Genomic DNA, 13,609 nt, shown 5'->3' on the forward strand with positions numbered 1-13,609 from the left:
CATGAAGTTGCTAAGTTGTTTCCACTAGAACAATTGGCCGAGTACAGTTCTGCAAAACTTATGGAAATAATTCTCCAATGACAGGGTGAAGTACCAAAGGTGTTTTTCAAATAAAACAATATTAAAATGAATTTAGGGTGAGTGATCAGCTTGCCTGTTGAAGCAGTGTCAGAAAATTGAACCAGCATCAGATCTCCTGCAGTTAGGTGGCTGCAACAAGTTAGGCAAACAGTAATATGCACTGCATTCACATTGTTTTCAGGCCGGCTGTGGGCGATCGCCATGGGCTGTCATAGATCAAAATTGGTACCGTTGGTTTAGGTGTAGCTCAGGGCTGATAAATTCTTCACGTATCCCCAGTAACTGTTTGGCTAGTTTTTCTAAGAGCGCTTGAAACTGGATGGGAGTCTTGAGTCCTAAATGAAGAAGTAGGGATAATTTTGTCCACTGTGCAATCACGACCATCTGCTCCCACTGAACTCATGATGTTGATTATTGGTATTTGATGCTTCTCTACCCGAAGTCTGCTGGGCACGGCGAGGAACAAGCTAAGCGGGCAATAGGAGAAGGCTCAGAGGAAAGGGATACTGAGCGTAGGTCCTGCTCCCAGAGCCCCTTGAGCTCTTTGGAAATAGGTCTTGAGACTAGGGCTTGACCAAAGGTATCTAGTATCAAGTGCCTTCTGCATACGGCTGATGGCCATGTTGTTTGCGCCCTTGGGTTCTGAGACACAGGCCTAGGCGCAGGACCTGTCCATAGTCCTGCACTTCTATGTGTCCAGTAGCAGATGGCAGCATACTGTACACTAGCTCTCCTCTGTCTTAGAGCCTGCTGCTCTATGTATGGCCTGCAGGTGTTCATTGTCAGTGAGACATCTAAGAAGCATGCTCTGTGCACCACCTCCTGTAAATGTGCATACTTTGATCCATCTCTATCACACCTTGCAGTTACTCAAGTCTTGCTCTTATGGATGAGTTAGGAGTAAACATGTAATGTGTGTTTTAAAACCAGTAGTACTGTTCCACTCATTTCTTCCTAAATTCCCTCTCCACTTTACTCCGGTTTCTGTAATAAAACTTTACTGTTATTTACAGTGCCTTATGCCCAAGATATTCCTGCTAAAGAAATTGTTCTCTATAATATGCTGTCCAAGGTCCATAATGCATCAAATACCAATGGTGTACAAATAGAGGTTCTGGCAGGAGCACTGTATGTTGGGCTCACACTCCTGCAATCACTCCATAGAATTTGTAGACCGTGTTCCTAAGGCGTGTAAATGTTGGCAAACTACCTGGGGGCTAAGCAGGCTATGCCCTTTCATCATTTGATCATTTGATCCGATGAGCTTGCCACCATCTTGTAGTTGATATTCTGTGAGACTACCAAGGAAAGAAGAAGCCATCTTTTGATTGACACTAAAGTGTTGATATACATAGTGAATTTATTGTGAGCGTCAACACTGTTGCAGACTGGTAACATTACAACTGTTCATTAGTAGGAAAGCAACACAGATGAGAGTTGGCATGATACGTGGGTGAGTGATGGGTAGATGCACATATTGTGGGAAAACAGCACTACAATTATTGGTCAAATTTATTTTTAATGAGTATAAAAACTACTGAATGTTTTGTTTTGTCATTGGCTACAAAACTGCCTTTTCATCTGGTCTTTTTGTGTTTGTGTCCCTAATGTGTCTTTCAAGAAAGAGAAGCCTTTAACTCCAAGCAAGAAAAGGGCGTCCTCTTCCCGATATTGGCATTCTCCCCCGGTCGTAGTGATTATTAAGGATTTGGAAAGTTTCTCAGCTAAAGTACTACAGGATTTCATCATAATTATCAGGTAATGTTGAGTGTTTTGATAGTTCAATTTAATGCAACTAGTGGAAAACCTGTGAGTAGTTTTCAAGTAACTACATGGTTGAAGTTGAAACACACGTCCCATCCCACCAAAGTTTAATTTCTCAATATGTATTTTTCCTTCAGTCCTTTAGAGACTTCATTGTTAAGTAGTTTTGTCCCTCCCGTGAAAAAAAGAAATCATTGAAGTTTAATTTTAACATTTTTGTGTTCCAAATAAGTGTACCAAGAGAAAATATGCTTTCTTCTCCAGGGATTATAATTCATAGTTGTAAACATGGAGTTTCTTTCTAAGCGCTGCAATCTGAGAATGCTTACATTGAGAGAGTTTTCCTTCAAAATATTTTTTTATAACTGTTGGTCGTATAAAATAGCATTTCTTCAAACCAAATTATAATAAACATTTGACATACCTAAACATCAGGCTGAACATCCCTTTCTTTTTCTTTTTCATTTCTTCTTTTAAACTGGTAAACAATAACAAGCCATCAGCACAGACGGGCATCACCCTCACTAGTGGCACCTATTTGTCAAAGCAAGGGTTCAGACCTTCTGTCTCACACCTGTAGAAGCAGTCTGCCCATTGCCTACTTTGTGCAGAGGGTTGCCAGTTGAACTTTATGTTGTGCTTGGGGCAAAACTGGAAGGGTACATTCTCCATAACCCATCCAAGGAGTAATTCTCATATGACCTGGCGTCAAGAGAAACCTTCTGGTCCCAGTTAAGATTGAGCCATTGTTCATTGCAGGGGGTCTGCTGAAGTTGTAGAGGATGATTCCTGTCACTGGAGTTGAACAACTGCTTATAGTAACTCAATAGTCCTGGAGCCCCAAAAGCATGTCTGAGCCCCATAGCAGAAAAGAATAATCTGAGATGGAGTCTTTGTCCTTTTGCATTGTGGGTTTTAGGGAGAGATAATGAGTCACATCAAAACCAAAACATATAGTTCCAGAAACTCAACTTGAAACGTCTGTGCCTAACACTAGATGTCAGGCGGTGTGGGGAGCATGTGAATCTACAGCACTACAAGCTACAAACTGATAGATGCAAGCAATGTACCCTCTAGTTTTTTTCCTCTCTATGAGGCAGTGTAAGATCTCTGTATGCTGTAGCCAAGTCTATGTGCATGAAGGAACTGATCGTGCACCCAAGTGCAGCGCTCACTATATAAATCTGTTGTAATCACCACTCCAAACTTTTCTATGCAACTAATAGGGGCTTGTGATAGTTTTGCAATGTAGATACACCCTGTCCTGACACAAATTGTTTACTCTAATGGCACCTACATTCCAGGTTTAGAATAAACAGGATTTAGAAGTTTGTATGTGTTGTAACCTGATGTTATAAGGCATCCTGTCTATAGTTACTCAGTTCCCTGCTGCTCAGCCAGTGAGTGTGATGTAATGGAATGTTGATGGGTCTCTGAGCTGTAAGCGTGTTATTTGAAGAGAGTGAGTGGGCTGAGTAATGAGGATGCTGCTCCTGGTGGCTCATTTACCCACAACCTGTAACTTAACTACTACAACAAACCTACATCTTATAATCTACTTGACTGGCTATCTGACCACCTGCTTACAAGAGAATATCTTGTATTTACAACACTGGCGATGACCAGAAAAAGAACCATGCAAAAACCACAGGTGATGGACAGAATGCAGAACAATGTCATACATTCACCCCAGTACAGAGATCTGGGCCTAAATCCATCGTTTTTTTGCAACCCACACCACCCCAGTTCAGACATGGCCATATGCAAATCAGTCAGACCCTGTGCCTCATGGGAACAGTCCAGCCCAAACTGCCAAGCCAAGTCTTCCCTGGACGGAAACAAGCTTCCGAGGACCGGTTTCTGGCATTCCAGCCGTCTTCAGCCCGGCTTGCTTGAATCCAGTGGTGTGGAGTTCATGGGACTCACGTCTGAGCATACCCATCCCACTCGGGGTGACAAATGCAAAAACCACAGATGATGGACAGAATGCAGAACAATGTCATACATTCACCCCAGTACAGAGATCTGGGCCTAAAGCCATCGTTTTTTTGCTCCCCACACCACCCCAGTTCAGACATGGCCATATGCAAATCAGTCTGACCCTGTGCCTCATGGGAACAGTCCAGCCCGAACTGCCAAGCCATGCCTTCCCTGGACCGGAAACAAGCTTCCGAGAACCGGTTTCTGGCATTCCAGCCGTCTTCAGCCCGGCTTGCTTGAATCCAGTGGTGTGGAGTGCATGGGACTCAGGTTTGAGCATACCCATCCCACTCGGGGTGACAAATGCAAAAACCACAGGTGATGGACAGAATGCAGAACAATGTCATACATTCACCCCAGTACAGAGATCTGGGCCTAAATCCATTGTTTTTTTGCACCCCACACCACCCCAGTTCAGACATGGCCATATGCAAATCAGTCGGACCCTGTGCCTCATGGGAACAGTCCATCCCGAACTGCCAAGCCATGCCTTCCCTGGACCGGAAACAAGCTTCCGAGGACCGGTTTCTGGCATTCCAGCCATCTTCTGACTGGGTGTGAGTGTTTGATTGATTCAGATGCTTCATCCATCACCACCCCCTTTTGTACCGCTTTTGGCTGCCATAAGTGTGGCAGGGTATGCTCAGACGTGAGTCCCTTGCTCACTTTGCCACTGGATTCAAGCTGGGCTGTAGACGGCTGGAATACCAGAAACCGGTCCTTGGAGGCTTGTTTCCGGTCCAGGGAAGACATGGCTTGGCAGTTCGGGCTGGACTGTTCCCATGAGGCACAGGGTCAGACTGATTTGCATATAGCCATGTCTGAACTGGGGTGGCAGAGTGGGCTAAAGAACGGTGATGGATTAAACCCAGATCTTTTGACTGGGTGTGAGTGTTTGATTGATTCAGATGCTCCGTCCATCACCACCCCCTTTTGTACCACAGAAAAAGAACCAAGCGTGAAGATAAAGACTACTAAAGAAACAGAGAATGAAGCTGAAGAGAAACGCCCTGAAGGTCCCACCAGTGTCTTTTACACCAGACAGTCTGCAGTCAACAAAAGACTAATGGCGTTTGAACGAAGTACGCGGATTGAGCGTGACTGATGATTGTGCAACCGGTACCAACAAGGTGTGCAGTTGGATTGTACTGCATTTTGTTATGTTGAGCAATTGGAGGCATTCTGGCAGGGTGAGTACATACTGACGGAGAGTGAACTGGCAGTGTTAGAACTATGTTAGGGTTTGAATTTGGAACAATTTAAAGCAATCTCTAGAGGTGAGTGAATTGTTTGGCTCTTACACCATTTTTCAGGCTGTTGGTGTGCAAGGGTTTAGGCGGCAATCGAAAAGGCCCGCGCGGCTGCCATGCACGGTTTCCATAGATTCCAAGCACGTCTTAAGTGCAGCTAGTGGGAGGACCTGCGAGGCTGCTGTGCACTCCTTTTAAGAATCCCCGGTGTGTGTGAGAGGCCGAATTAGTAAAGCAATTCAGGCCTGTGTGAAGTGCCAGTTGGAGGGAGCGAGCTGAGCAGTGAGAATGCTGCTCCCGGTGGGGCACATACCTATAACCTGTATGTTAAGATATAACTTCTACAGTAAATCTACATCTTATAATCTGACTGACTGCCTCCTTACAAGAGAATATCTTGTATGTACAACAGTATGATTATAAAAATCTTCTGAAGGTAATGTGTTATCCCGGTGACAATGACCTGAAAGGGTTAGAGCTCCTTATTGCAACCTCTATGGCCTCGGAATAGGGCTCTTTGGGTGGTGTTATTAGCTTCAATAGCATGCAATAAGTAAACATCCCTCAAAGTGAGCCTAATGGCGAACAAGTCAAAAGAGACTAATGAAGGGCGGAGGGAACTTGTCTTACCTAAAGGGGAGCATGAGCCTCTTCTTTGTGAAGTTCTGAGTCATCAGAGCGATCATGGCCAAGTAAGAGTATGGGCTCTTGGCATGGCGTTGTTTGTATTTCTTCCACTTTGCTTTCTCCTTCTGGATTTGCTCCCTCAGAGCCTGGTCCCTTTCCACTCCGGAGACCCCTCTTCCCAGGCTCTTCTCCTTCACGGAATCCAGAACAACCATGGGTGCTAGGTCTGTGGATCTTGACATCCACATTATCGTCTTTCCTATTAAATCTGTCCATTCACACATCAGTGTTCCCTCACTTGCGGACAGACCTGCTGTCGGCTAATCAGCATGAAGCTGGGACTGCAGGTAAAAGTATTTTTCTCATTGCACTGGTGAGTCCCATATAGGGCACAGCGTAACTGTAATTGTTGAACAGTTTTGGGAACTGCTTGACTTGAACTGTCAGGTTCGAGTTTAAAAGGCTACTGTTCTCAGACTTTGACACTGAGAACTTCGGCTTGGAATCCTTGAACCTAAAAACTGGGATTTCCTAATTCAAAACATACGATAAGACATATCTCCTTGTGACTTCATTGTGTGGTGAAATCCTACAAGATGACGGATAGGGTGAAAGGGGATATGCAGCATGTAGATAGTTAATCAGAAGTGTGTAAGTCATTTTATACCCTAAATTACAGTGGATGAATTTGTTGTGTTCCAGTACACACTATCTCATTGGGGTTGGTTGCTAAATACAAATACAAAGCAATTGGGATGCTAGCTCCCAACTACAAAAACTGCACTGTTAATTATGTCACTTTTAACTCGGTGTGCCGTATCACACAGACATGATTTAGTGTTGCACTTGTTACATGCATATGTTTTCTGCTGTGGGGAGGCCTAATGGAAAGTAGACAGTTTAAGATAACTACATTAATGTAGACCTGCCTAGTCTTTGTATGTCAGTTCTGATACCTCCTGCCAGCATTTTACTTGCTGGTATGTTTTTTTGTTTTTTTTATATGCTGGGATTTTTGCATCCATGCAAGCTCAGGTTGTAGGTGGGTGTTTCTAATGGGTCACAATGGAGAGCTCTAGAGTTGAGGCTGGTGGAAACTGGGAGATTTTCAGAATGCCTTACTGTGGCTCAGAGTGGTGTTCAGAATACTGAGCATCCAATTGTTGATCCCTCTGCAAAGCCATTGTAACTGTGATTACATGTAAAAGCGCGAGAAGGAGCTACAATGCACCACAGCAAGGAGTCTATTTGGGGCACCTTAGCCAGGACGTTGGGATTCCAAAGTTAAGAGTGGTGTGGGGCAGTAAGAGGTGCATTCTTCCTTTTACTTCCTTTCCTTGTGAATGACAAGTATTGTGGCATGTCAGACGTCTTCTGAGAGTTGGCCTAACTCCTTTGCCTCTATGAACATGTTCAGCATATGTTCCCTTGTCACTGACATTACTCTTTTGAACAGTTCTACTGGTGGGGGTTTGGGTCCTGAGACATTGTCTGTTAGCATGTGGAAAATTGCCTCTTCCCCTTTCTATGATTGATATTGGTTTGTCCAGTTTGTTCCACATCTCTGCAGATACTCACTGTATTTCTATAGATCACAGTAAGTCAGTATGCATGCTCCTCTCACGACCCTCTACCTTCCTGTATAGCCCCTCGTAGTGCACAGCGAAAGTATGAGAAATGTTCACCTTCTCCACCCACAGTAGCCCTTCTTCCCTTGCTCTCAGCCACACCACTGGGAACATGGTGTCACTCAGCACCAAAAAAACTTTGATACTCTTTCATTGCAATATGTTTTACAGTGCTTGAAAATTGACCTGCGGTATACACAATTGGCACTACTTTTTAACGCAAGACTTCTAGCAAGAGTAAAAAAATTATATCAGATGGGTGGGAACTAGTAAGTGACAGGGTTGCCCTTATCCCCATGTCATTCACATTAGTCACAGCACTGCTTACTGCGCAAGCTTAGACTTCATCGAGAGAGCAGCTGGAGACAGCTAATTGGAAACACAGGTACCTTATTATACACAGAGGGCATGCTTGCTTATGTGCAAGACCCTGGGAGTCAGTGAAGGTGCTATTGATTATATTCAATCAATTTTAGAAACTGTTTAACTGAAAATAAATATTAATAGATCACTTCAGTAAGATCACGGAGGCCCGAATTAGGGGCTATTGTCATTGCTGTAGGATGTGACTCCAGATATTTGGGAATAACAATGACATACATGCCCAAATGGCGGCACAAACTGAGCACAGATTAGGTTATTGACACAGCATACAAAGCACTTGAATTCTGGCTGTGCTTGCTAGTTTTCATGCTAAGGTAGGATTCCAGTCGCTAAAATTAATTTTCACCATGGTCCAAGAACCAGAGTGAAATTAGTTACGCTGCAATTTGACTTTGAAGTTGTGGGTCTGTAAATTCAAAACTTCATTTAAATATATTTGATATTTGATTTTTCATTTTTTAATCACTTTCCTATATTTATTCAAACTTGCAACGCTTTTTCTAAATTTACAGTCAAAATATGGTCTTCTACCCTGCCATGCCACAGGAGGGGATCCTTGTATAACTAACAATAAAAAGGCAAAGTTAAAAAGCCTTAACTTTAAAACACAATACACCAAGCATTTCTTGCGCAATATAGCTAGGAACCTCCAGTGCCACTTATATGTGTACACTTTAAGCCTGAGAGTTTTTAGTTAATGTTTGCTTGACAATCCATTGTTCAGGGAATTGATTTGTTCCAATGTTGGATGTTTTCTGGACCTAGAATCCAATATGTGCCTTTAAGATGGAATATAAGTGTATGCATAGCTCGGTTATGCTTTTGAGCTCTTGCCAAGAAAGTAATCATCCCACCCTCTTCTTTTTTCCTTGAATGATGTGCTTTCTCCTATTTTTATGGATATCAGATTCAGGTATCCAAGCCGACGCCTGTTGGCTACATTTGACTGAAAATGGAGCTTACCAAAATTCAGAGTAGTCCTGTTTCTTGTTCCAGAATTCAGAAGCGATTTCCCAACTTTGCTTATATTTTAGAATTCAGAAGCATTTTGAGTTCTGTACATATTCTGGCTCATGACCGTTTGTCCATCTGTGACCTTCAAGTGGTGTAGTTGAGATGTTTTTTTGGATGTAGGTACCTCAGTGTGACAGACAGTTGAACCTCAATCAGCAGCCTCTGGTGTGCATAATACAGTGTTTCATTGAAATAGCATTGTCCTGACTATTTGCCCTTCTTTATTTAAAGAGATTTCCTGAATTCCCTATCAAACAGAAATAAAGTTTTTTTTCTCCCCAAATCCTACCTCAGAAGAGTCTTCCACTCTTTGGCTGTTAGAAGGGTGCTAGTTATACTTATATGGGGTGAAGAGCTTAAATAATCAGATGTGACTTTTGTAACATTATGATGGCCCATGAGCCAGCCATCGGGCATTAAGGGCCCTCATTACTCCTCTAAGTTGTGTAATGTTTTGGGGGGTGTAACAAACATATGTGTATTTCTCCACCATCGGGTCTGCATGCACATGTGACTTGGGGCTTTAGTATCCCTCCAATTCAGTCTCCCTCTTGGCATAAATTGCAGAGTATGCCTTTTGAAACTACACTGCCATTGATATCTATGATTTACAAAAAGGGGGTGGTGATGAACAGAGTGTCTGAGTTAAACAGACCACTCTTACCCAGTCCAAAGATCAGGGCTTGATCCATCACCGTTATTTATCTCACTGCCCCATCCCAGCTCAGAACCTGGCTATATGCAAATCAGTCTGTCCCTGGCCCAGTGCATCATGGGAACAGGGCAGACTAAACTACCAAGCCAATTCTTCACCAGAAAGGAGACAAGCTACCGGGGACCGGTTTCTGGCATTTCAGCCTTCTTCGGCCCGGCTTGCTTGAATCCTGATGGAGCAGTGAGAAAGGGACTCATGTCTGAGTATACCCTGCCACACCTATAGTGGCCAAAAACGATTTACAAAAAGGGGGTGGTGATGAACAGAGTGTCTGAGTTAAACAGACCACTCTTACCCAGTCCAAAGATCAGGGCTTGATCCATCACCGTTATTTATCTCACTGCCCCATCCCAGCTCAGAACCTGGCTATATGCAAATCAGTCTGTCCCTGGCCCAGTGCATCATGGGAACAGGGCAGACTAAACTACCAAGCCAATTCTTCACCAGAAAGGAGACAAGCTACCGGGGACCGGTTTCTGGCATTTCAGCCTTCTCTTGACTGGGTGAGAGCTTTCTGCTTAATTCAGAGACTCTGTCCCTCACCACCCCTTGTTGTAAATATTTTTGTCCACCCTAAGCGTGGAAGGGTATTCTCAGATGTGAGACCCTTGCTCATTGCACCATCAGGGTTCAAGCAAACCGGGCCGAAGACGGCTGTAATGCCAGAAACCGGTCCCCGGGAGCTTGTTTCCTTCCCAGTGTAAGAATTGGCTTTTGTAGTTTGGTTTGCCCTGTTCCCATCATGCACTGGGACAGGAACAGACTAATTTGCATACAGCCAGGTTCTGAAACTGGGATGGTGCAGTGAGCTAAAAAACGGTGTTGGATCTAGCCCTGATCTCTTGACTGGGTGAGAGCTTTCTGCTTAATTCAGAGACTCTGTCCCTCACCACCCCTTGTTGTAAATATTTTTGTCCACCCTAAGCGTGGAAGGGTATTCTCAGATGTGAGACCCTTGCTCATTGCACCATCAGGATTCAAGCAAACCGGGCCGAAGACGGCTGTAATGCCAGAAACCGGTCCCCGGGAGCTTGTTTCCTTCCCAGTGTAAGAATTGGCTTTTGTAGTTTGGTTTGCCCTGTTCCCATCATGCACTGGGACAGGAACAGACTAATTTGCATACAGCCAGGTTCTGAAACTGGGATGGTGCAGTGAGCTAAAAAACGGTGTTGGATCTAGCCCTGATCTCTTGACTGGGTGAGAGCTTTCTGCTTAATTCAGAGACTCTGTCCCTCACCACCCCTTGTTGTAAATATTTTTGTCCACCCTAAGCGTGGAAGGGTATTCTCAGATGTGAGACCCTTGCTCATTGCACCATCAGGATTCAAGCAAACCGGGCCGAAGACGGCTGTAATGCCAGAAACCGGTCCCCGGGAGCTTGTTTCCTTCCCAGTGTAAGAATTGGCTTTTGTAGTTTGGTTTGCCCTGTTCCCATCATGCACTGGGACAGGAACAGACTAATTTGCATACAGCCAGGTTCTGAAACTGGGATGGTGCAGTGAGCTAAAAAATGGTGTTGGATCTAGCCCTGATCTCTTGACTGGGTGAGAGCTTTCTGCTTAATTCAGAGACTCTGTCCCTCACCACCCCTTGTTGTAAATATTTTTGTCCACCCTAAGCGTGGAAGGGTATTCTCAGATGTGAGACCCTTGCTCATTGCACATCAGGATTCAAGCAAACCGGGCCGAAGACGGCTGTAATGCCAGAAACCGGTCCCCGGGAGCTTGTTTCCTTCCCAGTGTAAGAATTGGCTTTTGTAGTTTGGTTTGCCCTGTTCCCATCATGCACTGGGACAGGAACAGACTAATTTGCATACAGCCAGGTTCTGAAACTGGGATGGTGCAGTGAGCTAAAAAACGGTGTTGGATCTAGCCCTGATCTCTTGACTGGGTGAGAGCTTTCTGCTTAATTCAGAGACTCTGTCCCTCACCACCCCTTGTTGTAAATATTTTTGTCCACCCTAAGCGTGGAAGGGTATTCTCAGATGTGAGACCCTTGCTCATTGCACCATCAGGATTCAAGCAAACCGGGCCGAAGACGGCTGTAATGCCAGAAACCGGTCCCCGGGAGCTTGTTTCCTTCCCAGTGTAAGAATTGGCTTTTGTAGTTTGGTTTGCCCTGTTCCCATCATGCACTGGGACAGGAACAGACTAATTTGCATACAGCCAGGTTCTGAAACTGGGATGGTGCAGTGAGCTAAAAAACGGTGTTGGATCTAGCCCTGATCTCTTGACTGGGTGAGAGCTTTCTGCTTAATTCAGAGACTCTGTCCCTCACCACCCCTTGTTGTAAATATTTTTGTCCACCCTAAGCGTGGAAGGGTATTCTCAGATGTGAGACCCTTGCTCATTGCACCATCAGGATTCAAGCAAACCGGGCCGAAGACGGCTGTAATGCCAGAAACCGGTCCCCGGGAGCTTGTTTCCTTCCCAGTGTAAGAATTGGCTTTTGTAGTTTGGTTTGCCCTGTTCCCATCATGCACTGGGACAGGAACAGACTAATTTGCATACAGCCAGGTTCTGAAACTGGGATGGTGCAGTGAGCTAAAAAACGGTGTTGGATCTAGCCCTGATCTCTTGACTGGGTGAGAGCTTTCTGCTTAATTCAGAGACTCTGTCCCTCACCACCCCTTGTTGTAAATATTTTTGTCCACCCTAAGCGTGGAAGGGTATTCTCAGATGTGAGACCCTTGCTCATTGCACCATCAGGATTCAAGCAAACCGGGCCGAAGACGGCTGTAATGCCAGAAACCGGTCCCCGGGAGCTTGTTTCCTTCCCAGTGTAAGAATTGGCTTTTGTAGTTTGGTTTGCCCTGTTCCCATCATGCACTGGGACAGGAACAGACTAATTTGCATACAGCCAGGTTCTGAAACTGGGATGGTGCAGTGAGCTAAAAAACGGTGTTGGATCTAGCCCTGATCTCTTGACTGGGTGAGAGCTTTCTGCTTAATTCAGAGACTCTGTCCCTCACCACCCCTTGTTGTAAATATTTTTGTCCACCCTAAGCGTGGAAGGGTATTCTCAGATGTGAGACCCTTGCTCATTGCACCATCAGGATTCAAGCAAACCGGGCCGAAGACGGCTGTAATGCCAGAAACCGGTCCCCGGGAGCTTGTTTCCTTCCCAGTGTAAGAATTGGCTTTTGTAGTTTGGTTTGCCCTGTTCCCATCATGCACTGGGACAGGAACAGACTAATTTGCATACAGCCAGGTTCTGAAACTGGGATGGTGCAGTGAGCTAAAAAACGGTGTTGGATCTAGCCCTGATCTCTTGACTGGGTGAGAGCTTTCTGCTTAATTCAGAGACTCTGTCCCTCACCACCCCTTGTTGTAAATATTTTTGTCCACCCTAAGCGTGGAAGGGTATTCTCAGATGTGAGACCCTTGCTCATTGCACCATCAGGATTCAAGCAAACCGGGCCGAAGACGGCTGTAATGCCAGAAACCGGTCCCCGGGAGCTTGTTTCCTTCCCAGTGTAAGAATTGGCTTTTGTAGTTTGGTTTGCCCTGTTCCCATCATGCACTGGGACAGGAACAGACTAATTTGCATACAGCCAGGTTCTGAAACTGGGATGGTGCAGTGAGCTAAAAAACGGTGTTGGATCTAGCCCTGATCTCTTGACTGGGTGAGAGTATTCTGTTTAATTCAGAGACTCTGTCCCTCACCACCCCTTGTTGTAAATATTGATATCTATGAAACATCACATGCTTTGTTCTATCAAGGTAGGTTTGAGAATAACTTGGCGCCAACTAGAGACTTTTGTCACAGTGTGTGTGCGTGTGTGTTTTGTGTTTTTTAAACCCACAATCCTATCTGGATGATTAACTCTTACGAATTAACTGGAGGAAGGTGTACTGGACATAACATTAAATGCAATTTACTTTCTGTAGCACTTCCTGTACGGGAAGTCCAATAACCACCTTTCCTCTAGACGATCCACTCAGCAACATACTTTGTGTGCGGTGCCCTGCTTGGATGAATAGAGGAGAGACTGAAGAAGAAAACATGCTTTCATCTTAGTGAATAGCAGCTCAAGGCTTTTAAATTAACCTTATTTTGGGCCTGGAAGAACTTGCATTCTATTCCGGTGTCTTGCTGACCTCTATATTCTGTGAAAAAGCAGACTAAAAGCTACATCTGAGTAACAGGCACATTCTACACACCTT

At 44.7% G+C, this 13,609-nt stretch overlaps 1 protein-coding gene across 1 annotated transcript in view; it reads left to right on the forward strand.

The window, feature by feature from the left end:
* ORC3 (origin recognition complex subunit 3) overlaps positions 1–13,609 on the forward strand; it is a 212,760-nt gene that overhangs the window by 66,610 nt on the left and 132,541 nt on the right. Inside the window, exon 7 of the mRNA XM_086926601.1 lies at positions 1,703–1,839. Coding sequence (XP_086782727.1) covers positions 1,703–1,839 — 137 coding nt within the window. The remainder of the gene's footprint in view (positions 1–1,702; positions 1,840–13,609) is intronic.

This window comes from Lissotriton vulgaris, chromosome 6, assembly GCF_964263255.1.
Source record: "Lissotriton vulgaris chromosome 6, aLisVul1.2, whole genome shotgun sequence".
In the NCBI taxonomy this organism is placed as follows: domain Eukaryota; kingdom Metazoa; phylum Chordata; class Amphibia; order Caudata; family Salamandridae; genus Lissotriton; species Lissotriton vulgaris.